This window comes from Periplaneta americana, chromosome 12 (genome assembly GCF_040183065.1).
Source record: "Periplaneta americana isolate PAMFEO1 chromosome 12, P.americana_PAMFEO1_priV1, whole genome shotgun sequence".
Taxonomy (NCBI): Eukaryota; Metazoa; Arthropoda; class Insecta; order Blattodea; family Blattidae; genus Periplaneta; species Periplaneta americana.
Window position 1 is genome coordinate 179,232,533 of NC_091128.1, and position 27,998 is coordinate 179,260,530.

At 35.8% G+C, this 27,998-nt stretch overlaps 2 protein-coding genes across 4 annotated transcripts in view; one reads left to right on the forward strand and one right to left on the reverse strand.

Moving 5' to 3' along the window:
- Window positions 1-1,039: 1,039 nt before the first annotated feature.
- Window positions 1,040-27,995, reverse strand: LOC138711253 (uncharacterized). 2 transcript variants are annotated; one of them, XM_069842673.1, is made up of 4 exons: window positions 27,923-27,995; window positions 3,241-3,359; window positions 1,386-1,487; window positions 1,040-1,297 (listed from the first exon to the last, which is right to left on the reverse strand). In XM_069842673.1, the coding sequence occupies exons 2-4, from the start codon at window positions 3,327-3,329 to the stop codon at window positions 1,219-1,221; spliced, it is 270 nt and encodes an 89-aa protein (XP_069698774.1). In that variant the 5' UTR covers window positions 3,330-3,359; window positions 27,923-27,995; the 3' UTR covers window positions 1,040-1,218. The 2 variants fall into 2 exon arrangements, with proteins under 2 accessions (XP_069698774.1, XP_069698773.1); XM_069842672.1 differs by lacking the exon at window positions 27,923-27,995 and adding an exon at window positions 6,887-6,980.
- The window catches only part of LOC138711251 (uncharacterized), a 58,218-nt gene continuing 50,889 nt past the window's right edge, over window positions 20,670-27,998 (forward strand). For both annotated transcript variants that reach the window (XM_069842670.1, XM_069842671.1), the window contains exon 1: window positions 20,670-20,810. In XM_069842670.1, coding sequence (XP_069698771.1) covers window positions 20,754-20,810 — 57 coding nt within the window. In that variant the 5' untranslated portion in view covers window positions 20,670-20,753. The remainder of the gene's footprint in view (window positions 20,811-27,998) is intronic.

Here is a 27,998-nt window from a genome sequence, read left to right on the forward strand (position 1 = left end):
TCCGAGACCAGTTGAAAAAAAATTGAAGACAACGTTATCAGGTGTTAGACCATACATGGGCACAATTTTCGGTTACGTGAGGCACTCGATTTGAAATAGTTTGTTTACTAGGAGAGGAGACTGCAGAGTAGGATGGGAAATATAAACTGCTGTGACCCGCGTCACCTTATCGTAATCGCTAAGGCGGTCAGTGGCGAATTATTAGGAAAGCGCTTGGTTAACGTGAGAGACTCGAAAACTTTGATTCAATTTGGCAAAATAATTCGGCAGCTTTAATCATAAACCTCTTTACTATTTCTCCATCTTTGAATTGATTTAAATCACAGGCGAGAAATTGCGTAATTAGCCAATAATATTCCATCACGTTGTCTACGTTTATTTTCTTGAATATTCTGGCGTTTATCAAGATTACTTAATAGATTTACACATTCTCGATTTAAAATAATTTCAGAAAATCATATTTCGTTTTCTACGCACATTTGATATTTTTTTTATAAATTTCTTTTGGAAATAATACATACAAACAAAATTTAATTCCTCGTACCTTCTAATGCAGCGTGTTTAAGGTATAATGCCGTATTTAATATATTATGCAAATGTTAAGATCATAAATTTTCTTCGGAATAGTACGAAAAATAACATTTAATTTGTCTTACCTTCTAATTCAGCATGTTCTTTATGACATAAGGAGTAATGTCGTTGTATATTAAATTTATTAATGCCTAATAGGATTTTCGAGCATAACATACATCGTATGTTCTACCCTTCTAAACAGCAAAAAAACTCTTCCTCCCATTTCTCATGAAATAATAGTTTTCTGACGCGTACACACTGCTTTGATAATGCCATTATGCCACCACTGATATTGCTTATGAAACTGATATAAAACCTCCTCACGCCTAGGAGCTGCGTGAGGGAGGAATGGGGACTGTGAAGATGATGTCACTCAGAGCGATAAGCTCTGTGAAGGTTAGTGAGGCATTATTTCTCAAGTGAGGCACGATGCCCATCTATGTGTTAGACACTGAAAACAATCTAATTCTTAAATATATATTTGCTACTTTATTTGTATTAAATTAGGTATGTATAAATAAACCATAAAATACACTTTCTTTTTCCAGAATTCACACGCTCAAGTATATTTCTTGAAGGTGAACCACTGAAAACTTGAAGACGGAAATACAAAACGATAAAAATGTATATAAAGATTTTACATCATTATGGCGTTGATGTGGGCTGGCTGGTGTTGAAAACGGCCGCTGGGGGCAGCAGGAATGCGACCTTCGTCTCTGACAATCTGTAACAGGCAATTCATACATTGGTTGGTTGTGTCAGAAGGAAATGTGGAATATTTCGACCTGCTTCTGTTTCTAGTGATTACTCACTTGTCCATCTGGGCTGGTGCTGGAGTGGTACTGTTCTCGCCACTGCCCTCCTCTTCATCCTCCATAACTCCAATTTCAAACTGAACGCTTTTTATGACATAACTGAAAACAGAAATGTGCATCTGTTAGCACACTGGTGACCAGACAGACCTTCAGCATGTGGGCTATAATGCTGCTTCGAACAAAACTGTTTAATTATTGTATGACTTGGGGCTTTCCCGGCGTTTGATGTAGAATAACTCTTCTCGGGTTCTCAGCCAGGTCAGTTGGAAATTTGCTTCCAATTTCAACAGAGACGGGGGTCTACAGCTGAGTACAGCATGGAAACCTGCCATCAATACGCTTAGACCACCAGCACACGGCAGACAGTCGGGACCAGCAACTAGCTCCTGATTGGCTACCGCTTCCACCAACCAGAATGCACCTGGCGGTCGGGACTAGTAACTAGCTCCTGATTGGCCCGCAGCAGAAAGCCCTACTATTGCATATATACCGGCTAGACTTGGCCCCACCTCACTTCATTCCCTGAAGAAGATGGCAGAGCTAGCCGTCGAAAGCTTGGAAGCTAATCTCCAACTCACCTGGCTGAGAACCTGAGAAGAGTTATTCTGTTTAATTATTATTTATGCTCGACCATGCCGAAATGTAGTAATTATACACCTGGTAGCAGCCCTTTAATGGACCTCATTAAAGTACACATATTCATTAAAGTTCAGGTGTTCCACCAATCAGAAAATACCATTGTAGAAATATGAAAGCGCAAGTATCGATTATTCTCGGATATGCAATCGAAAGACAACTAGCGCGAGATTAGACAATATTAAACTCAGTCGAAAAAAACAACACACAAATCAACATCAATTCACCGTCATCTTCCAGCCTTTCACAAAGCACATTCCCGCAAATTCATTTCATCAATAAGTCGGAATAAATCAATATGGTCGAGCATAAAAAGTCGTATGAAACTTGACTATAATGGTAGAAATTAAGACGCTCAAGAAACTCACTTGCGCTCGTTTCATAAACATACTCGCGTCTTAATTACTACCATTATAGGCTCGTTGCATAATGTACTATTATGATATAATTTTGCTGAAAATTTACATTTTAAAACATTCACATTGTCATTACATTTACAGAACAGTCTACCACATTTTGTGCAGGCACCCAATGGTAACCGATACTGACCGTTGACCGTTGCACAGACTGCTAAAGATGAACATTTTAACAGATGATTCGGGAAATAATTACTTAAAATAGGCATTTAGGTATAAAAAACAAAAATACGTGTAATCTACATTGCATGCTTTACTTACAATTGTTACCGTCAGCTTTTAGTGAACTTACAGTCCCGTCGCTCTAATTTCCGGCAGCCAATCGCGTTGCAGATCGGCTACATTTAAACGTGTGCGTCTTGTGATTCGCTTATGAAGACGTTATTCATTTCTTAAGGCTCGATAAATACTTAATATAATCGCCCGCCATTTTGGCTCTTTCGTTGGCGTTCGCAGAAAGCACACGAAGACGTTATTTGCCGCTCAATTATTTGCTGAACTACAGTGCGTTTGATTTATTATCATAGGAGCTACGATATGATAACGTTTAACGATGTGGCAAATAGATTCCTCGTATGGTAGCTCGGCAACGAAAGAACAAAAATAGCGAACGATACTACCTACCTAGACTTTATAGAGCCTTCACTTCCTAAGACGTAACCAAAGAGGCGGAGTCACGCCGGGAATAACAGCGTCGGACTATAGTTCCTTTCGTTTATTCATTTTAATAATTGAAGTAACAAACGCATGTTGATACACAGGCTATGAGTGTCTGAAGCATTTCTCAGTACTGGACTCACGCGTCTTGTGTGTTGTTCCCGCTGACCCACGTGGCGTTGCCTGACAGGTCGCTCTCCGTGGTCGTCTCCTCCATGGCTACTCCTACCATCACAGTCACGAGCAGAAGGAACAGTTGATACTGCAACAAGACAGAAGCATGCAGAGCAGCATCTGAATATCTGTGTGAACTCCAAGCCCTTGGCTTACTCGTCCCATTCCAGCAGTGGAGATTCTTGGTACGATTTATAGCTGGTTGCAGGTAATTTATTAGGCTACTACTGTATACATTTCACAAACGATTAGGGAAAACACGGGACTTTTACTGGAAGCAAGTAAAGAGATAGGTTTGGAAGTAAATCCCGGAAAGACAAAGTATATGATTGTCTCATGACGAGAAAATTGTACGAAATGGAAATATAAAAATTGGAAATTTATCTTTTGAAGAGGTGGAGAAGTTCAAATATCTGGGAGTAACAGTATCAAATATAAATGATACTCGGGAGGAAATTAAACACAGAATAAATATGGGAAATGCCTGTTATTATTCGGTTGAGAAACTTTTATCATCCAGTCTGCTGTCAAAAAATCTGAAAGTTAGAATTTATAAAACAGTTATATTACCGGTTGTTCTTTATGGTTGTGAAGCTTGGACTCTCACTTTGAGAGAGGAACATAGGTTAAGGGTGTTTGAGAATAAGGTGCTTAGGAAAATATTTGGGGCTAAGAGGGATGAAGTTACAGGAGAATGGAGAAAGTTGCACAACACAGAACCGCACGCATTGTATTCTTCACCTGACATAATTAGGAACATAAAATCCAGACGTTTGAGATGGGCAGGGCATGTAGCACGTATGGGCGAATCCAGAAATGCATATAGAGTGTTAGTTGGGAGGCCAGAGGGAAAAAGACCTTTGGGGAGGCCGAGACGTAGATGGGAAGATAATATTAAAATGGATTTGAGGGAGGTGGGGTATGATGATAGAGACTGGATTAATCTTGCTCAGGATAGGGACCGATGGCGGGCTTATGTGAGGGCGGCAATGAACCTCCAGGTTCCTTAAAAGCCAGTAAGTAAGTACTATACATTCCACTTTGTGAAGACGGCCTACAAACATAGATTTCCTGAAAGAAATTAGTAACGAAATATGAGGAAGAGCAAAACAACTATGTACAGTTCCAGAAAAAAAAAACTGGCCCGTCTGAAGTTCCAGATTGAACGCATTGCGCATGCTCGTTCCTTTAAAGCAGTGGTGGACACGAGATCACTTTGGCCGTTACAGACCTTCATTTTACGTCGATTGTAACCTGCAAAGCATTTGGAAAAAAAAATACAATGAAAATTGATCTATTCTTAATAGTATATGGATATTTATAAATGGTGCAGTAAAATAGAATGATGGCAAATGAAATTAACCTGCATAATTAATTTAAAAAAAACTTTTCCTCAAAAGTATTCGAACCCTGAACTTTGTACCCTGCGATCAAGCACGCTAGCACAGAGCTATCGGAATGCTTGCGATGAATTGCCGTACTGTATCGTGTTTGTTTAATAATGACACTTATACATTAATTTGATTATACATCTTGATTACACAACTTTTAACACTGCATCACTTCGGAATATGTATGATAAGACTTTCTTGTGTTCAATTCTAACGTACCTTGTTTACATGTCTCGACCTAATTATGGGTCATCCTCAGAACTGGTCGTTGTTGGTCTTGGCACCTTTTGTTTTGTTTCCTGTGAGGGTATGTTCGTGTGGTGTAATGTAGAGTCAAAGAGTGTGTGTTCTGAAGTTGAGTTGTGTGTTGAGAATTTCGTTGGGGTGTGTTTTCGTGTGTCTGTATATTTCATATTGTTCTACAGCCCAACGAAATTCTCAATACAACTCAATTTCAGAACACACACACTCTTTGACTCTACATTACACCACACGAACACACCCTCACAGGAAGCAAAACAAGAGGCGCGAAGACTAACAACGACCAGTTCTGAGGATGATCCATAAAAGGTCGAAAGATGTAAACAAGGTTCGTTAGAATTTAACACAAGAAAGTCTTATCATACATATTCTATTAATTTGATCTTATTTTCAGTTTAATTTCGTGCTTTTTTGCTTTTGTTGTGAAATACCTTCCTGTAATACTATTTAAGTAATACTGGGTTGAAAACCGTTGTTAAATCGTTGTGGTGTGAATCGAGCTCTGTGAGGAGCTTCAAGACTCGGGCAATTTTTTGTTTCCGGGACTGTACGGTGTCAGTTGTTATTGAAGTCATTATAGGAAATTAAAATACCAAATAAAGCTGTACAACTCTCCCTTGAAAACTACTTAGCCCTACTTATTCTACGTTGCTTACGGACGAACGTTCTAGTTGAAACTGGAAATGTTCGAGGCAAAGTCTGTTTCCACTGAGGCAGAAAGCTGCGGCATTCTCATAATCTGCTCAATATTTAGAAATGCAGTGGGTCGCCCTGAAGATATAATTTTCATCTTCTCTTCTTCCGAATGCAAACTGAAAGGTTTTAACAGCAAACTGGACACTGAATTTATGTTTGTTAATTGGTTATTTTACGATGATTTATCAACTGCGATGGTTATCTAGCGTCTGAGTGATATGAAGGTAATAATGCCAGCGAAATGAGTCCGGGGTCCAGCGCCGAAAGTTATCCAGTATTTGCTCTTATTGGGTTGAGGGAAAACCCCGAAAAAATCCTCAACCAGGTAACTTTTTCCAACTGGGCCGTTCGTTTCACGGTCACACATGCTAACCGTTACTTCACAGCGGTGGACGAATTCATGTTGAAAATGTATTAGTTGAGTACTGCCTTTCATTTATCTTAATCAAGTAGTCCCGTCGCTCTTATTTCCGGCACCCAATCACGTTGCAGGTCGTCTACATTTAAACGTGTGCGTCTTGTGTTTCGCTTCTGATTACGTTATGCAGTTCCTAAGACTCGATAAATATTTAATATAATCGCCCGCCATTTTCGCTCTTTCGTTGGCGTTCGCAGAAAGCACACGAAGACATTATTTGCCGCTCAATTATTTGCTCAATTACACTGGGTTTGATTTATTATCATAGAAGCTACGACATGATAATGTTTAACGGTGTGGCAAATAGATTCCTCGTCTGGTAGCTCGGCAACGAAAGAACAAAAATGGCGAACGATACTACCTACCTAGACTTTATAGAACTTCACTTCCTAAGGTGTAAGCAAAGAGGAGGAGTCACGTCGGGAATAACAACGTCGCTATTAAAGAGACCTACAGGAGACAACACGGGACTTACAAAGTTACAAATAGTCAGGCCTGTAGCTTGAACCTGAAAGAAGCTCCATATTGAATATAACAACCTCATATTTAAAATAACTAAGAACAGAGTGACTGGAACTGTGATACAAGAAAAGCACGTGTTGATGAACTGGGTGACTGAACAGTTGCAGTACTGGCTTCCAATCGAGCCCATTACCAATTACGGAGCGCTAACAGATGAAGTCAAGTTGGGACTGCGCAGTTCATGATAGTGGACAGATAAAGTAATAACTCTTCCGCCTTCAGAGATTCCGACGTACCGGTAGCAATAAATGCTGAAACGGAATTACGATAACAAAATGGAACAAAAAAAGAGCAATGTGAGGAACTTGTCCATGTTATAATACTCACTGTGTTGGTGGAGATCATCTCGCGAAGTGGAGTCTGCTGCACGTAAAACTGGGGGGTGACGCATCGAGGGCCCCTTTTATATAGCAAGATATAATCAAATTAGACTCACGATGTGACATACGTGACAATGGCTCCTGTCTTGCATCATCTGGCGAATCAAGGATGTCCATCTTCACAGCTAATCAAATGCTCAATGCTGGGAGCATTCTGCACAGAAATGCTTAACATTTGTTGCTTGAAGGTCATCGAACTGAACTGCAGTCACACTTCAAGACGTCTGTGTAGGCCACATTATTAATTATTATTGTTATTATTATTATTATTATTATTATTATTATTACTTTTTTATTCAATCTTAGTTTAAAAACAGGAATTTACCCATCGCTATGGAAGAAAGCATCCATTATTCCAGTTTTTAAAAATGGTAATAAAAACAGTGTCACTAATTATAGACCCATTTCTACCCTAAACAATTTTTCTAAAATTTTTGAAAAAAATTATTCACAAACACATTTCATTTTATGTCAAAAATAAGATCAATTCGGCCCAACATGGATTTACTAGAGGGAAATCTACTACTACAAATTTAGTTTCCTATCTTAATCTCATTATGCCTGTTGTCGAAACTCAAGGTCAAATTGACTCAATTTATTTTGATTTTAGCAAAGCATTTGATGTTGTTCCTCACAAAATTTTATTAAATAAATTAAGTAATTTTGGTCTCTCCACTAACTATGTTAATTGGTTTGAAAATTATTTAACAGATAGACAGTCTTGTGTTCGACTAGGTAATTCTCTCTCGGTTCCATTTAATAGTGTATGCGGAGTTCCTCAAGGGTCTACATTGGGACCTCTCCTATTTTTATTATTTATAAATGATATAAGTAAAAGAATAAGTTCTAGCTGCCTTTTATTTGCGGATGATCTCAAAATCTTTCGTAAAATTAACAGTTCGGCTGATTGTCAAATTCTTCAAAATGACATTAATTCAATTTTACAATGGTCTGTTGAAAATGGAATGAAAATTAATCAATCCAAAACTTTTGTTATTTCCTTCTCACGGAAAACTACTTCCCAAAAATTTAATTATTCTCTTAGTAATGTCGTAATTACTAAGAAAGATTGTATTAGAGATCTTGGTGTCTTACTTGATTCAAAATTATATTTTCATGATCATGTGCAATATATTTATACCCATTCATTAAGAATGCTTGGTCTAATCAGATCTATAACTTATTCTTTTTCTACTCCTATGTGTTTTTAATTTTATACTATACATTGGTTAGATCCAAGCTTGAATATGCATCTGTTGTATGGAACTCCATTACTTCCACTGACTCGGCTAAATTGGAGAATATTCAAAGAAAATTTATTTCCTTGTGTTCTTATAGATTTTTACCAAATTCCGATTATAACTATGAGACTAATTGCAAATATTTTAATTGCGGTAGTTTGTTTACCAGACGTCAGGATCTTGATTATTTATTTTTTTGTAAAGTCATTAAGGGTGATATTGATTGTGAATCCTTCATAAGCAATATCAGTCTTCGTATTCCTGCTAATGGTTTAAGATTTCATAAATTGTTTTATAATAGAAATTCTAAATCTCTGTCTCCGGTCTGCAGATGTATTAAATATGCTAATTTGCATGGATTGAACTTGGATCCATTTAATGTGTAGTAATACTTTTCGAGTTTTATGTCAGTTTTATTATTTATGCCATTGTTAGATATGTATCATACTATTCTCGTCATTTGCATAACTTTACAATATTAATTATATGATTCCTGTCTTCATTTATATGATTGCATTAATTCATTTGTAATACATTTTATTTAATTGCCATTATTTTAATTATCTCACTGAACTAATTTTAATAATATTATTTGTGCTATTTATTTTGTTGCATTTTGGTCAATTGAGTAAAGTAGACTATTATATTGATTGTATTTTCATCTCATTGCCATTTTCTATCTTTCATTCTTATCATCATTTGTTGTTTTGTTTCGTTTTGTACCTGTGCTAAGCTGTAATTGGCCTTGTGCTGTTGTTTCGCATATTAATATTCTAAATAAATAAATAAAATAAAATAAATAAATAAATTACTATTGCTATTATTATTGTCATTATTATTAATATTATTATTATTGTCATATTATTATTATTATTACTATTACTATCATTATTATTATTGGCATTATTATTACTATTATTATCATTATTATTGTCATTATTAATATTGTTGTTATAAAATTATTATTGTCTTTATTATTATTACTATTGTTGTTATTATTATAAAAATGCAACAACAGTAAAATGCAACGCAAGAGAAACAAAGGGACGGCAACAAATTAATATTTATGGCCTTCGTATTCACCAAACCTCGCCAACATATCTATACGTGACACTCGGTTTATCAGACAAGGGCTCTGGTATCAGTTCACTGTGAGTGCAGTCCAGGCAAAAGTTTCTTTTCGCGTGAATCAGGCTGAGGTTATCAGAGCATTTTCCGTGACGAGTGCTAGTGAAGAAAAATGATAATGCGCAGTCTGTGCTGCACTCAGAGTCAGAGCCTCCCCAGGTAAAAAGAAATACGTAAATTGCCTCCTGCTTACCTGAACTAAGGTACGTAAATTGTCTCCTCTTTACCTGAGAGAGCGAACAAGCAACTTATCGCAACACGCTACAAAGAACACATTAAAGCAATAACCAGAGGACACAATACATCTACATACGCCGAACATATAACCAATGTTAACCATACATACAATAACATAAATACGGACATGGAAATCCTACACATATAACCCAAGAACCAAAAACTCAACACACTAGAACAATACGAAATATACAGACACACTAAAACACACCCTGATCAAATTCTCAACACACAGATCAATTTCAGTACACACACACTATTTGACTCCACCCTTCAACACCTTTCAACAATCAAACACACCCACATAACAGGCAGAGAAGTTCGAGATGGCGCCGTGATCTAGTAGGCTCTGAGGATGGTGCGTGAAGCACTGAAACAGCTGTAAGCCGCACAAATCTTACATAATTAACACGAGTAAGTCCGCTAGTTAATCAATTGTGTTAAGAGTAGTGTACGCAAGATTCAAAATGGATTGACATAACAGCAGGTATTAAATAAATTATGGTTTTCATCTACAATTATTGCAACCACAGAGACGACACCAGTCCGATGAGTTGTCTCATGAGTACCGCCAGGAAGGCAGTGTTGACTTACGTGCACAGTTCCATTCCCGAGGAAGACTTGTGACCATCACTCGGAACTGTTATGCTCATCCTTCCGTTAACCACAAATACATGCGAGGCGCGTCACTAATCCTTCACTGTACCGTCTTCTTCTCCAGGCGCTCTGATTGAAACTTGTAGTATACACCAGACATGGAAATGTTGCCTGTACTGGTCTCTATGCTTTGTTTCGCTGCTAATTGTTTGAAGACCCGAAAATCGAGGCTGTGACGGAACACGTTGTGATAAAAAAACCGCGTGACGAAACATATTCTGTGACAAATCATACCGTGACGAAACATACCGGTGACGAATTTGATCGTTACGAAAACGTCTAAACTTGTTGTTGAAGTGCAAGTATTTTATGTTGTGAAAATAATTCTTCGCGCAAAACAGAATTATTCCTTTTGCCTAGGCTTGCTTGTATTTGTTTAAGAACTTAAATGAAGCGATAAATATTTGGATGGCTGGCGTTGAAAAGGCTCAAGTTTTCTATGGAATGACGTCATTTCGGCGGATGAACAAGAAGTGGGCCTACAGTGCGGATGCACTCAGTGGAAAATTAAAAAATTCGACGCCCTAGGCGAATGAGAGGCAATTTACATACACCTCTAGTAAAAGGAGGGAACTCACGTAGGCCTATTTATAAATAGGTAAACAGACCCCTTGGAGGGAATTTACATCTCCCCGTATGGGCTGTGTTACATGAAGTGAAGAAAATTTAGTAATCAGATCCTTACGATTTGGAAGAAAACCGAAACTTCATCTGCATTTATTAAACGTGCCAGTGGTCCTTGTACAGTCTGTTGCTCTTGCCTTCACATTTACTTCAAACCACTGAGTTGTACCCTGCGTTCATTTCTAAACTTCCCACCGTGAATAATTTATACGTAAAGAGGGCACGATTTTGAGGAAAAGCACGTGGATTTAGTTAGCGAGGCCTAAGCTGAAAACCACTTATGACTGAAAATTTTGTTTCACCATTTCACCCCTAACATCACTTCTGAATTTCAAAATCCACCCCTATCTTCAGACACATACTTTCATATTATATTATATTATATTATATTATATTATTTTGTTTTATTGAGGAATTACTTGTCAATAAGTTTATTATGCACCATATATTTAACTTTATTTCAATCGGTAATTATGTATGGAATTATAGCATGGAGTAGCTCATTTAAATCCAATTTTAATCCACTTTATTAAAATATGTCTTCATAAACCTATTGATTTTCCATCTCAAAATTTGTTTTTAGACTTTAATGTACTTAACGTAAGACAAATTTATTATATTGTATTAATAAAATTCATACATAAAAATCGAAATAATTTTTAATTGTATTCTCATAGTTATGAAACAAAAGGCATGAATTCTTTAAGATTATTTGAACCAAAATGCAACACTGTTACAGTATTTAATCATAGTAGTAATATAGACCCAAGAATATATAACAAATTTATATTTAAATATCCTAATCTGGTCAATTCTAATAGTTCTAGTATTAAATTAAAAAAATTATGTATGGATTTTATAAAAATTGAAAAATTGTAAATTTAAATTTATATATTATAATTGCATAGTAGACATAAGACAAATTGTATTGTATAATTATTAATTTCAATTCAGGAATCCGCCCCTGAGCACGAGTTCTACTCTTTCAGGGGTGAGCTAAAGTTTTTCTGTATATATTATATTTTATGTTACAATTATTAACAAAATAATAAATAAATAAATAAATAAATAAATAAATAAATAAATAAATAAATAAATAAATAAATAAAGGGGATGATAAATTCTATCCGTCTACCAAAATAATAATAATAATAATAATAATAATAATAATAATACTAATAATAATAATAATAATAATAATAATAATCTAATAATAGTACTAATAATAGTAATAATAATAATAATCTAATAATAGTACTAATAATAATAATCTAATAATAGTACTAATAATAATAATCTAATAATAGTACTAATAATAATAATAGTAATAATAATAGTAATAATAATAATAATAATAATAATAATAATAATAATAATAATCCGATCTATCCGTTTGTGAAGTATAGCCAGCAGCTCATCCCACACAGGTCTACAGTCATAAGCACTTGAGAGTGCAGCGTTGCTAGGCAACTATCACTTGATAAGCAATCGTCTGTATCTATTGTTCGGAGAGCAGGAGTAGATCTAAACTAAGTACCTATCCAGTATCGTATGCAGCGAGTGGACAAAGTGGGGGAGGTATTTCTCCACCAGGAGCTCAAATTTCTGCTCTGTCTGTGTGGTTGTCTTCAGGAAATGCTGCGATGCACGTTACCTCTTAAAATATAAAAACAAATGAGGACGCATTCATCAACAGTTGCGCACTCTTTTTGATCGACGTTGCAGCAGAAGCATGAATGAACAAATAAAGTTCAATTATATGTATTGAGGGTGGCATGGACGCAATTTCCATAAGGGGCAATGCTGTAATCTTTGTTACAGTAGGCAGGCAAACATTCCACGCTACCATGCTATGAATTACTAACCAGACGTCATATTGACGCCCACGGTTAGCCATGATACTGAACTGAGCTTGACGCTCTTGACGCAGTTAAGATCAAGCCTGTATTTAGATAGCAATCTGATCCAGCTTTAGCGTGGGATGAGTTGACTCTTATCGAAATCTTCACACTCACAGCCGATGACTGTTCCAAGGTATAAGTAGGTCCGCGGAATAATTTCCAAAGTATGAAATCCGGAAACGAAAATTCCTCTACAAAAACTCCTAAATTAAAATTGTCCAAACGAAATATTTACTCAACTCGGCTTTCCTGTCAGTTTGTGAAGTGGCAAGTTAAATATGTCACAGAAATTCCTCCATACTAAACCTTTTGGCTCTTAAGGGGCATATATACCTTCGGAATCCGATTTTTACTTTTGTTGAATGGACTTTCGTCAATACTATGATGAAAATATGTTTGAATATCTCTTAATATTTTCTCATTTATGATCTAAAACGTTACTCTACTTTGTATATCAATTGACTTGGCCATTTAACTTTTTAATTTCAGTAAGTTTGTCGCTCGTTTCCCGTAACTTAAAGTTTTCGTCATAACTTCCACATTTTTTAGGTAACTCTTCATGAAATTTAAGAGGAATGAAGTTACAGGAGAATGGAGGAAGTTACACAACACAGAACTGCACGCATTGTATTCTTCACCTGACATAATTAGGAACATTGAATTCAGACGTTTGAGATGGGCAGGGCATGTAGCACGTATGGGCGAATCCAGAAATACATATAGAGTGTTAGTTGGGAGGCCGGAGGGAAAAAGACCTTTGGGGAGGCCGAGACGTAGAGGGGAAGATAATATTAAAATGGATTTGAGGGAGGTGGGGTATGATGGTAGAGAATGGATTAATCTTGCTCAGGATAGGGGCCAATGGCGGGCTTATGTGAGGGCGGCAATGAACCTGCGAGTTCCTTAAAAGTCGTAAGTAAGTAAATAAGTAAGTAAGTAAGTAAGTAACTTCATGAAATTTAGCATGCAAGTATACTTCATACTGAAAAACGAATCGCATTTCGCATTATTTTATCGCTTTAAGTTTTTTTTTAATTAATAATCTTCTATGTAAAAATAATTAAATCTTACAATTCGTGAAAAAAAATTGCGAAAAAAAAATCTTATTCATATATTGAACTGATAATGACAGGATTTGTTACCAACTCGTTATGAATAAAATAGAGAAGAAAGCATTAAAAGTATTCAGTATCGTACAAGATATCAGGAAAATTTTTATTTCCTGCACAAATTGCATTCCAATTTAAAAATATAATTACCCTTAACGATAAAAGTTTTTTGGATGCTAAAAATTTTTTTCTAATTTAGAAATATTGTCTAATCACTATACCAAATTCCAGCGTAAAATGAACTCAGAATATGTAGGAATTAAATTTTGAATTTTAACTTAGTAAATTTATACTAGCTATTGGCATGTTAACTTCATTGAGCAGCAAAATACTGGCCAAAACAAAGGGAATCATTCATAAAGCAACAGTGGAGAGTACATTGCTGTACGGAATGGAGACTTGGACAATAAATAAGGCACAAGGAGAAAAATTAAGAACCACTGAAATGAACTTCTGGAGAACAGCAGCTAGGAAGTCAAGAAGGGAAATATTAAGGAATACAGTAATAAGAGAGATACTGAATGTAGAAAAGATGTAGTAGGAATTATAAATTAAAAGAATGAGCATGTAATGAGGATGGACGATGGAAGAATGCCGAAAAAAGTGATGCGATGGGAACTAGGAAGAGGGAATAGAAAAGGAAGACCAACTGAAAAGTGGAAGGAAGGGGTGGGACGGTGTATGGGACTGGAAGGATTACAAGATAGGGAACAATGGAGGAAAAAATTAAATGTAATATTTCACAGTTTTTCGGTGTTCCGTTGAGGAAAATTACAGCATTGTAGAAAATCCTAAGTAATACATATATATATATATATATATATATATATATATATATATATATATATATATACTCATTTACTTACTTACTGGTTTTAAGGAACCCGGAGGTTCATTGCCGCCCTCACATAAGCCCGCCATTGGTCCCTATCCTGAGCAAGATTAATCCAGTCTCTATCATCATATCCCACCTCCCTCAAATCCATTTTAATATTATCTTCCCATCTACGTCTCGGCCTCCCTAAAGGTCTTTTTCCCCCCGGCCTACCAACTAACACTCTATATGCATTTCTGGATTCGCCTATACGTGCTACATGCCCTGTCCATCTCAAACGTCTGGATTTAATGTTCCTAATTATGTCAAGTGAGGAATACAATGCGTGCAGTTCTGTGTTGTGTAACTTTCTCCATTCTCCTGTAACTTCATCCCTCTTAGCCCCAAATATTTTCCTAAGAACCTTATTCTCAAACACCCTTAACCTATGTTCCTCTCTCAAAGTGAGAGTCCAAGTTTCACAACCATAAAGAACAACCGGTAATATAACTGTTTTATAAATTCTAACTTTCAGATTTTTTGACAGCAGACTGGATGATAAAAGCTTCTCAACCGAATAATAACACGCATTTCCCATATTTATTCTGGATTTAATTTCCTCCCGAGTGTCATTTATATTTGTTACTGTTGCTCCCAGATATTTGAACTTCTTCACCTCTTCAAAAGATAAATTTCCAATTTTTATATTTCCATTTCGTACAATATTCTCGTCACGAGACATAATCATATACTTTGTCTTTTCGGGATTTACTTCCAAACCTATCTCTTTACTAGAAAATCCTAAGTAATAAAAATATATAGCCTACTAGCGAAAAATGTACGGTACATACCCGCTTAAAGACATCTACGACAATTACTTTCAACATTAACATAGCGCACTAAAAGCAGGATATGTGCTCGAGCATGATAAACTCACGATTCTGAGAAAAATAATATTGTAATTTATGTAAGTCATTGCTTGATGAATTGTTCTTACGAATTAAACCCATGTAATAGTTCATGAGAACTGGTTTGGACTGCAGACAGACGGCACCTACTGCAGAAGTCAGACCCCTTGCATGAGGGTGCTGGCCACATTCGTAATCGCGTGTGCTCGCATACTTCAGATGGACAAACATGTAAATTGAGACAGACGTCACGAATTAAGTCGTGGTGTTGGGAAATGCTGCAGATAAATAGATAAGTCTGAAGGGTACCCACTTCTGTGTCTTTTGTTTGTGTAATCTCGCGCAAAGTATAACTTTTGATATATCTGAGAATATCTAAAAAAAGAAAAGAAAAAAAGGAACATTTTATAAACAATGCTGAAGTGTAACGATTTACGAACGAAAAAGCGCTTTCCGTAAGTTACTTCGTTTACAGCTTAGGCTATGCTGCATCGCTACATTTGCTAATTTAATCGTTCCATTGCCCTGACCAGTTACTTTCATGGGTGCGTCTGAAGAAACGAAGAACAATACATTCACTGTCTCTTCTGTTTACAATCATGCATACTTCTACTCCGAATTATCTGTTATCGCGCTTTCCTTTCTTATTTTTTCTTTTTCTTTTTTAATCTAGATTGCAAGTTTCTTGTTTATGTTAGTTAGTTAGGATATAATTAATTATGATACTTAATCACTCATTTAAACTTTGTGTGACCATAACCTGTTTATATTTTTGTGTAGCTTTACTTTGTATATAGTGTATTTTTTATGTTTATTTCTATTATTGCATTTGTATTCCTGGTGTTGTGGAAGAGAAGGCCTGATGGCCTTTACTACACCAAAATAAATAAATAAATAAATAAATAAATAAATAAATAAATAAATAGGTCTTCGTGACATGTTTGTCCCGTATTAAAAAACTAGTAACTGAAAAAAAACTGTGAATATTAACGATATTTTATTTTACAGGGTGGAACTGAAATAACCCTACAGATCTTCAGGACGAATAGCTCATGTTACAAGAATCATTTATTCCTCTGGCGTATTTCAATAACGTGGACAGTTTTCGTGTAAATTTAATTTAAAAATCATCAATTTCAAGCCATTGAATGATGCAACATTATAGCCAAAGAGGGAGGTGGGAGGTAGTTCACCTAGGGAGACAGATCTGAGTTCGTTGACCTCTTACATCTGTTATGTTTTATTTAACGACGCTCGCAACTGCAGAGGTTATATCAGCGTCGCCGGATGTGCCGGAATTTTGTCCCGCAGGAGTTCTTTTACATGCCAGTAAATCTACTGACATGAGCCTGTCGCATTTAAGCACACTTAAATGCCATCGACCTGGCCCGGGATCGAACCCGCAACCTTGGGCATAGAAGGCCAGCTCTTGCTTTTGTATTAGGAGAAGAAATAGAAGTATGTTAGAGGCGATGTTGTCAGATTGCTGAAACTTGAATTTTCTAATTAACCGCGCCTTTAATCACAAAACGTAATATAGGTTTTCTATCCTTTTAAGCGTACCCTGTCGTCCCTTTCAATCTGTAGGATCATTTCACTTCCACCCTGTATGTAGCACTGTCCATCACTGTTGGCGACAATGGAATTCACTACACTGGCAACAATGGAGGCGACGCTGAACGTATGGATTGTTCTTAATACAGTTTATTGCTACCAGGTCAAACATTGTTGAATCTCACTTTTTTATGAAATAAATGTTGTGAAATATATGTTCTGAATTGCAAAGAAAATAGTGAATTGAGGGAAATTCTCAAATCAAAGCATTTAGATTGTCTGGGTGAATCTGTTCAAAAGTTGCCAAATTTTAAAAAGTGACAGAGTTCATTACGTTTCTCCTGGTACACACGCAAATGTTAAAAGATTGTTCAGCCATATGAAGTTACTGTCGGCTAATGAGAAAAACAATTTGCATATGAAGACAGTAAAAGCAGTGTTCTTGTGAAATATTTTTCTCAGTAAGAACTGCGTTGTATTTCACGACAATGTTTTACAACAAACAACTGTCACAAAAAATTAATTTTTAAGAAAGTATTCTATGAGTGACTCTAATTTAAAACAATCAATAAGTTTCCGGACTGCCCTGAGTGTAGGCAACACACAGGACAAAGGAAACGGCGAAGTTATCTAGAACCAGAAAAACGCCTGGAATCTATGCTAAATTCATCACTTGAAAGACAGAGAAGTTTAACTATTTGGGAACACAAATTACTTCAAACGGAAAAATACAGCATGGAATTGGCAAAAGAATACAGAAAGGTTCAAATGTACTTGCAAAAGCATGCTCTACAAACTGTCTGTAACAGAATTTTGATATTAGTCCCTACGTTTATAAAATAAACAATTAAAATTTAATAACACTTTTGCGATTTACTTTTTCGCAAACAAACGGACATATTTTAAAAATGAAATCAATTAACAAAATTCTGTTACAGAGGAAAGTTTCCTAATAGTCTAAAGAATGTGTGTTCTAAATTTCATGCATGTATCTTTAATAGTTCAGAAATTATATCCATTTTTGTCTGGCAATGTAGCAAACAAATGAAGTTACCGGAAACAACGATAAAGGGGGCGTGTGATTTAAAAATCCATAGCGCAGGAAGTTTAAAAATAGCGTCTCAACATCGCTAAGGACACAAATACCTACAAAATGTTGTGCAATGCATTCCACACATATTACAGATTATTCTAAAGAAAAAAAGTTTTTGAAAATATACTCATTTTTCACCAAAAAATATCGTCCTCTCCCCTTAAGGAAGAAAAATTCTCAATTGGTTTTAAGTGAAGTGAAATCTGTGAACCGGTAATTCCATCTGTGTTGCCTTCATCTAGTGCTGTTAGTGGCGGAATAAAACGGTAGAACACGAAATCAAATATAAAAAAACCATGGGAAACTAAATACGAATGATTGTATTTCGGTCGTATTCGAGGTGGTGCATTTTGTAAACTGTGTGAAATATATTAAAAAAATGACATCGAAGCTCTTCAAAAAACAGGTGGGATATTTACATCAGTGTTCTTTAAAAACAGTAGGAAAACTACCGGAAGATGCAGTCCTCTAATTTAATCGATGATTGCTATTTCTGCTAAACTTAGATGTTTTGTGTACAAGGAACACTGTGACAATTTTATGCACTATTTTTGCATGTTCCCTTTTACATAGACTGCCTCTATTGTTGTTACATAAGAGCTCAATTACTGTTTTTTTTTTTTGTTGCCGGTTTCATCTCCCCCGCCCGGTATAGTGTAAAGGCCCATTCACAATGAAAATTAAACATAACCGTAACATACACACAGAAGTTTGCGCCCAGGCTACCAAATGGGATCATTCACAATGATTCACATAAGCATTGACATAAACATTACCGCAAGACGTTAACATGAAAGTTTGTAAACTCCAAACTTTCATGCTTATGCTTACGTGATTTGCAAACAGAACACAATCGTGGAGCGCTGAAGTATACGACAGAATATGAGGAAATGGCGTCGTTGTTATGTTTCCATGGTTACCAAGTATGTTTGCTGTTATGTTTATGTTCCCATCGTGAATGATGGTATGACTTCTTGATTTTACCGTAACGTTTATATTCTTAAGTTAACGCTTACGTTATGTTTAATTTTCATTGTGAATTAAGTCCCCCCCGGGGAAAAAGATCTGAATTAAACACTGATGGTGGCGACAATTTAGGGACAGCTCTCGGGGGAGAAAAAATGAACAGACAGCGAGGAGAATATGAGAAATAATTTTGATGACGATGATGACTAGGGCTAGGATTTTGATGAAATTGCATCTTTTTTTCTAGTAAGCCAGAAACATAGCTGCTTTAGTAATTATATGTTACGTGATAAACTGAGTGTTTTAAAACATATTTGTTAGGGCATTTTTTTTTTAATTTTTTACGTCTTACAACTCATAAGAACATTTTTTGTTTTATTCGGTCATTTTTGGGGTATTTTCATTTAATTTTAGCCATAAATTCCCATTATTAATGTAAAATATTATTTATTTCCTTTGATATTTTCTCTACATATATTTTTTTCAATTAATACCCATTATTGCGTATATTATTTTAATAGTTTTTCTACACAAATATTGTCATTTTAACGTAGTACACCCCCACTTAATGGATCAGTCCAACCAAACCTTCTATACCTGCTAGTTCCGGATAAGAGTGGCCTTGTGGTGGACTACACGGAACTATATCAGGTGAAATAATTAATTAAAGTGTACTACTTAGAAAAATTATGTAAAATTAAATAAACTTGAATGTAGGTACTAGAATCAGAACTGCACGCATTGTATTCTTCACCTGGCATAATTAGGAACATTAAATCCAGACATTTGAGATGGGCAGGGCATGTAGCACGTATGGGCGAATCCAGAAATGCATATAGAGTGTTAGTTGGGAGGCCGGAGGGAAAAAGACCTTTAGGGAGGCCGAGACGTAGATGGGAAGATAATATTAAAATGGATTTGAGGGAGATGGGATATGATGATAGAGACTGTCATAAGGTCACACACGTGGGTACTCGTTTCTCTATTGGCTAGCTCTCACAGCACAAACAATAACATTGACACATACATGTTACAAAATTAGATCACGGTTAATCTCCTGGTCTTTTAATCTCTCCATACAAATGCAGGAGAGCGCATGGTTTTTAAACTGACGTTATAACGATAATATTATCTATCTACTTCGCTCCAATAGATGACGCAATGGTAAGCACATTCCTTTCACGGTTGATCTCCTGGTTGGAGAACAGTAGTCTCAATATTAATGTTCTTACGAAGCCAATTATGTAAGATCAATTTTTTGGTCATTTTAAGGGCATTTTTTTTTTATATTTTTAGTTCATAAATGCATTGTTTTTAGGATATTTTTTCATGATTTATAGGTCATCGAAATCCTAGCCCTAATGATGACGAAAGAAGGATCGCCCCCCCCCCAAAGGAGGAGAGAACGTGATGAAAGGTGGGAGAAGGTGACAGCAAGCCTCCATCCCGCACGCACCTGTGCTCGAACGCAATCTAGCTTATCTGGTAATTGAGAAGAATTGCGAGCACGAGATAGTGGCGATGGCTATCTTATCAGCGGGCCCCAAGCAGCTCGAGCCGAGAACGGCTGCAGTAACCAAATATGTGCCTGTGCTGCGGGTCGCGGTGTGTCATCCTGTTCGCGGGCATCTGGACCTTGGTGAGTGACGGCAGTGAAATGGGACGAGGTGTGAGTCTGCAACGCCTGGATAGCTGTGTCCACACAGTGCAGCAAGTGATTGTAACACACTCTGGGCAAAACTAGTTTTAAAATGTGGGCTGCAGGTTTCTACATGTTTCAAATTTCGGTAATAAACGCGTGGGACGTTATTTGCCTTCTATATTGTCAGTTGTTTATCGCAATTCACGGCCACGTCTTCTGCAAGGCCGACCAACGCAAATAGTCCCAGTTTAAAGAAACTGCCGTTAGCTATATACAGGGTGTTTCCTACAGAGAGCTGCAGAATAGGGCTTACAACCGGTTTAGATTCGACCGGTCAGAGAACATTCGTCAAGGCCGAGCATTCGGCTCCTGATGTTTTGCAGGTAGAGTAGACGCAACAAGAGCTTGCCACGGAAAGCTGCGCGAACTTTCGGAAACGTTCGGGTGCACTCAACCTCGCTTCGATTAGATTGGCAGTTCTCAGTCGTCTGCTGGCTTGCAGTGTTGCCAACTGGACGGAAATTCCGTCAAAAGTGACGGAATTTCAACATAGCAGACGGGAAAAAATGGCTTTGACGGGTGACGAATTTTCTGGCGGAAATTACGATTTACATCGTCTTTTGACATTTTCAGCTGCCGTCATTTTTAATTGTTTAATTTTTTAGGGCTGTATTCATAGACATTTTTAGCGCGGGCTTCCGGTGGATGATCAGCGTTTTTCGTATTCATAAACCAGTGTTAGCGATAGGATATGATTTGAATTCTGTACAAGTAACCAGTGGATAGCCGGGGTTAGCTTAGTACGCTCGTAGCGCGTGCTGCGAAATGTCTGTGAATACCACCCTTAGAGATTTTAGGCCTACTTTTTATTTGAACAGCCCTGCCTGATCCGTACTATGTTTAAGAATTTCCTGTTTCAGATTTTTTCGTAATCAAGTTAGATTTTGAAGAATTATTATTTTAATCAGGATTTGTAAGTTATATATATATATATATATATATATATTGGGTCTTATTATTATTTTTTTTAATTTTGACGGATTCTGACGGATTTCCAGGGGCCTGTTTCTCAAAACTCATGGACTAGTAATACTAGTCTGTACAGTAGTAATATTAGTTTATTTTACAAGTCTGTGTTTCTAGAAACTACAAGGGTAAAGTAGTAGTTACCAGTTCACAGACTAGTAATATTGGTCGATTTCACCAGTTCATAAGTGATTCTGTTTCTCAAAATGCTAATCTAGTTGATTACACTAGTATTCAACAGGAATATTCCTACAAGACTCTAAAGACTGGTGATTTCTATATTATCAGTTACCAGTGACAACCTTTCTCAGATAAAACAAAATATTGTAGTTATTTTCTTTTAATATCTGGTTTGGTGATTCCGAATGAAGTCATAAAGAAGTTGTGAGAAGAGCTAAAACTATATCGAGAAAGAACAATTATTATTCATTTACGGGAGCATTGTTTAAATATAATGAACGGTTTAGGTAAAGTGCTGAGAAGCTTGAAAAGTTGTTAAATATAGTGGGACCTGCCATAACAAGACAAAAAAATAGAAGTCTTGCATTATCAGCAAAGCTTCAAATACAAATTTCTCTACAAATCGGGATGTTGATTATTTTCCAATGCCATCTAGTCTTTCTGTCCTAGACCAGCAACACATGCAGAATATTTTCCTAATAATCTAATACCAATTCATCAACTAATTTTTACTAGCTTTCCTCCTCCACTGCCAGTTCTTCTGACATTGTCAACTTTAGCCTACAAATTAAATACAAAACGACAATAATTTATGAATAGATCAAATGTAAAACAAAAAAAAATTAGCGAATTTTTCATCAAGTCATAAGTGGCATTCATGTCGGCAGTAGACCCACTAGCTACATCATAATATGTTCAAATTACGATACTGTGAGCTTGAATTGGTACTTATCAAAGTTGCTTTCTTAATGTTGGGCCAGTAAGTGTCCCTAACGTATGCATAATCTTTGTTCTGAGGTATCAGTTCCATAGCCTCACACATTACAACACTTTTTGTCCATTCGTTTATTTCATCATTTTTTGTTAACATGCTTGAAAAAGCACCGAATAATAATCCTTTGATTCATTAATCATATTGAGTATAGTTAATTTGCTTTCAACTGATGGAATTTCAACCGAAAAGAGAAATCGAAACCACAATACAAACAACTTAGCCTTCTAACCTCAAATAACAATACCTACCAATGACTATAAACAAATGAACTCAATCAGCTGACTAGTGAAACAAATCATGTAACTAGTGAAGAATTGTCACAAGTTACTAGACTTGTAAAATAGTTTGAGAAACAGAATCTACTAGAGCTGGTGAAATATACTCTGGTAACTAGTAACTGGTGAACTACTAAACTAGTATTTTTGAGAAACAGGCCCCAGGTGTTATACTGACGGGGATACAATTTATGTGTTGGCAACACTGCTGGCTTGATGTTTCGAGTGAGATTTATCACAGCGCTTGAAACGTAACCTAAACCTTGTTGCAGAGTAACTAGTAACATAAGATTGTTGAAAATACAGAAGCACGAATTCTTTTACATATAAAATCACTGGATGAAATTACAAAGATGTTATAAGAAATATGTGATCGTGTAATAATTGATATTTGACGTTGTAATAAAATACTAATAACTAATACTATGTGATTTTATTAAAATGTCCCGATAACTAGCGTGGTACTATGGTCGATTTATTTTAATCTGTATATACTCCTTACGTTACGAGCGGAGCCTGTTTCGTTTTTCATTCATTTATAAACGTTATAAATAATTCCCTAGTTTGACCGTGTAACGTTTCATTAGCACTTCCTAATTTAGAGCGAAACAGGAGCATTGTTAAGCGCAGAATATGTAACGCACACGCTGGCTTCTACCCGCTCTGCACGATACGAACAGCTCAAGACCGCGCTTTCGAATGCGCCCTGTAATCAGCATTAGGTGATTCATAGCAGCCCTGTAACGAGCATGACGGCACGAGGACCGAATATCGTTCTCTGCGCATCAGTCAAATGGGCAAGCTTTCTTTGCGCTTCCTCTAGACAGAACACCAGGCGCACTTCATCATACATGAAACTGATATTTTCTGAGTACATAAACGGAGCAACAATTGAAGGAAATTTACTTTGTTTTTGTTAAAAAATGTGTTTGCTTGATATAGACCTACAATTGATTGGGCACTTTAATACACTAATCTTTATAACTAATATATAAATGAACAAATGGACCCCAATAACAGCAAAGGAAAAAATGTAATGCATAATATGAAATCCACTGTGTAAAGAAATGCAAGAATAGAATAAATTACAATAAACTTACTAAATAGAAGAACAAATAAGTACATATATTGTAGTGTAACGTTCACACTTCAAACTCAAAATGCATACCTATAAAACAGTAGTTGTTAATATTATGTAATGTTTTTTGATTACGCTAAGCAGCTACATTATTATATTTTCATTAATATTTAATTAATTAATTTATTTATTTAACCTGGTAGAGATAAGGCCATCAGGCCTTCTCTTCCCCTCTAGCAGGGGATTACAACTACAATATTAAGAATACAATTACAATTATAATTGCAATTAATATTAAATTTACAGATACAATAAAAATCAAAGTACTAAAAGATTAACTGATTAATAAAAAGCTAGACAGTTTATTGTAAAAGTTAAGAAGAGAGAAGCATTTCTTTTAATGATTAAGTACAAATTAAACCTACTCTAAGCAGTAAGAAAATGCTTAATAAGTTTGCTTTTGAACGCTACTAAATTCCGACAGTCTCTGATGTCACTGGGTAGGGTATCCCACAAGCGCGAGAGCGAGATTGTGTATGATGATGAATACGATGATGTCTTATGTGTTGGTATGGCTAGTATGCGGCTATTTTGCGTGCGTGTGAAGAGATTATGATATGACAGGTAACTGAAACGGGAGGCAAGGTAGGTAGGTGTAGAAGTGTGAAGGACTTGGAAAAGGAGAACAAGAGAATGAAAATTTCTACGTTCGTTAAGCCATAGCCAGTTTAGAGTTTGGAAGGATGGGGTAATGTGGTCAGCGCGACGGACATCGCAGACGAAGCGAACACAAGAATTATGAACACGTTGTAATTTTTGCGACTGGTTGACATTGAGGTCAGTCAGTAGAAAATCACAATTATCGAAGTGGGGCATTACTAGTGTTTCCACTAGTATTTTCTTGAGTAATAGCGGAAAGAATTTTCGAATGCTGTTTAAATCATTTTTTAAGAAGATAGAGTGTTATTAACAAAAAGAAAAGTACTCTCAAGCTCTAATGATGTACTTTCAGGATGCATGTTGTTGCTTTTGACGATACCAACTGTAATACCTGGATGAATGAATGAATCAAGGACTCAATGAATGAATGAACCAGTCAGTAAATCAATGAATGCATGGATAAATGAATCGACGGATGGATGGATGGATGAGTCAATGGGTGATTTAATGTTGTGAGAGAGAAAGAATTATCAATTAAATGGTAAGCCTAAACGATGATACTCGTGTCCTTGCGAGGGCTCTTGGAACTTCTGCATGGCTCAATGTGGTCTGTCTTTACCGTCCATCCACAAAGAGTGACAAACAACTCGAATATTCGTTAAACCGAGCACTGAGGCACTCTACCAGACAGAAGAGCTTTGCATACTGACTACAGCGTCAGGCGTTCAATAACTATAATTTCTATTTTTCGTAACCGGTTGTGCACGACTCTAGTTTTATAACATTACCAGAACAATTTCCAGGCATGCTGGGGGGAAGTATCAGCGTTTTAATATAGAGAACTCACGAGCGGTAAAGTCTATTTATTACGTACTAATCGAAAAAACAACTTTTGTGCGAGATCGTGGGTATTTGCTCGTTTTCCGCACAGAACCAATACGCGGTAAGTGTGAAATACCACATCCAGTATTCCCAACTTAACACACATAACAATTTCCCTCTCTTCTTACCGCTTAAGCGCGACATTCATTTTACTGCTTTAGGCTTTTAACATATTATTTTTAGAGACGTTTAACGTAGTAATAATTATAAATAGGAAACTTACCACTGCAATTTCACCTAAATTGCACTGTTAATTATTGTTTTTAAATATTTGCAAAAATTAAGTAAAGTCTACTACCCCACGAAACTTATTGCATTCCTGATACAAGTAACATTAAGGAAGCGTGAAAAAATCAACAAGATTCCAGATGCCGATGTTATTACTGCAATATGTTATATAAATAATATTGTTAAAATATTAAAATGAAAAATAAATCATTACATAACCTTACCGTTTGTTTTAAGTTCGCATTTATAGACTGGGAGAAAAAAAGACAGACGTATATCACGGCCTGCTGGAGTATAGTAAACACAGAAAACATTTTATAGCAACAATGTTGAAGAAAGATATTTTGGTGTTCCGAAGTTGCCGTCATTAAACAGAAACCAACATGGAGATTTCATTGCAACTAATTAGAAATTCGTCTTTCAGGTATGTAATAAACGATCTTCGCACAAAATAATGTACGATACACGAGCGGTATGTTTGTTTTCATGTTCTCGGAAATTAAAAAAGCTCAACTACGTTTCGCTTTTTAAATCCTTTCCTCGACCATGAAAACGTCAACATACCGCTCTTGTAACGTATATTACTATTGGATCTTAGAGCTCGATAGGAGAAGATATTTTTCCTACGATGCATATTAAGACAAGCATTAGGCTTTTTTTTTTTTTTTTTTTACATTCTTGAAACATTTAGTATCGTATTTAGTAATCCCTGACTAAACCTAATAACCCTTTCAACTGATGTATACTGCATTCAAATTAATTCCACAAATAGATTAGGAAAATTAGTTAAATCTAATTTTAAACATGCTGAAAATGTTTAGAAATCTTCAGTAACAGAGTCAGGCGTTTAGTTGATGGTTTCTTTGAGAGAATGAGGTCGAACGATCAAATTTCAGCAGATACTTTTTCTTTAACTTAAGGTCTGTAACTCTGCATACAGGGTGGAAGTAATATAACTGAAGTAATATAATACAATCTTGTTACTTGGATAGAGTACAGAAAATTCTAATACTATATTAGTTAAAAAAGAATACTTTTCACAGAAAAAAAATGTTTTCCACTAAATATTAACAATGTTTTACTCGATAAGTATCATCCGTACGATTTTGATTTTTATTCTTATTGTTAGAGAAACTGATAAGTAATGGTTTATCCTTTTCCAGTTTTTTAATAAAATCGACGATTTTCTTGCAAATTAAATGATATGATTAATTATTTTTATGTATTATATTTCCCCCTCAATCTAACCAGTCACATCAGTTCCACCCTGTATATTATAACCAGTTGGTTTTGGTGCATAACCAAACAGTGAATATATACAAAGAACGTATTTTGTTGTGGGTAATCTATTCACACATTTTCACGGATAAACTGGTTTTCAAGAGTTCCTGGTGTCCGAAAAGCTGTTAGTGTACCAAATTGCCCCTCTTCATCTGTCCGCGTAAGGACATTTTTTCCTCAAGTATATCGTCAACATTTCTGATGCTCCATATCCCCATGGATTTTCTATATTGAATAATGTACATACTGAGATGGGAGTGATAATGGAAATTTCAATTATCTTAACCGATGGATATTGATTGGCTTAGATATCAATGCCAACAAATCCGTACTATTATTTTTCTCGCGGTATATGGCATTCAAATCATTCTAACCTATCTGATGATATATTTTTCCCCCTTTCTTAACTGTAAATGAGCACAAACGCTACTTAGGTGTAAATTTTTCTGACATTTTGTATATTCGATTCCCTAATCGTTTCAAATGAATATCATTTTAACTTTTAAGTGTATTTCCAAATTATATGTAATACGTTGAAACAGAGCTTCCGGGCTTTGTAAAATCTGGCAACCTTTTCATAAGGGAAGCTAAATTTATTATTATTATTATTATTATTATTATTATTATTATTATTATTATTATTAAGTACGCTTGTGTAGTGTTATTTGAGAATTGTAAAATTACTATTTAATTGAGATCCTTTGTAACGATAAAATTTGCTTACGGTTTTTATAAGATAAGAAGTATTATCCTTTGCACAGTTCTGTCGGAATAGATTGTGGCGTTGTCATGACTACTGA

Bases quoted from the DNA above. Each gene is read 5' to 3' on its own strand.
- LOC138711253 (XM_069842672.1), bottom strand. The intron at 1,488-3,240 runs GTGAGTCCAGTA...TTCTGTTTTCAG, and splicing joins GGGAACAACACACAAGACGC to TTATGTCATAAAAAGCGTTC. The intron at 1,298-1,385 runs GTGAGTAATCAC...TGCCTGTTACAG, and splicing joins GCACCAGCCCAGATGGACAA to ATTGTCAGAGACGAAGGTCG.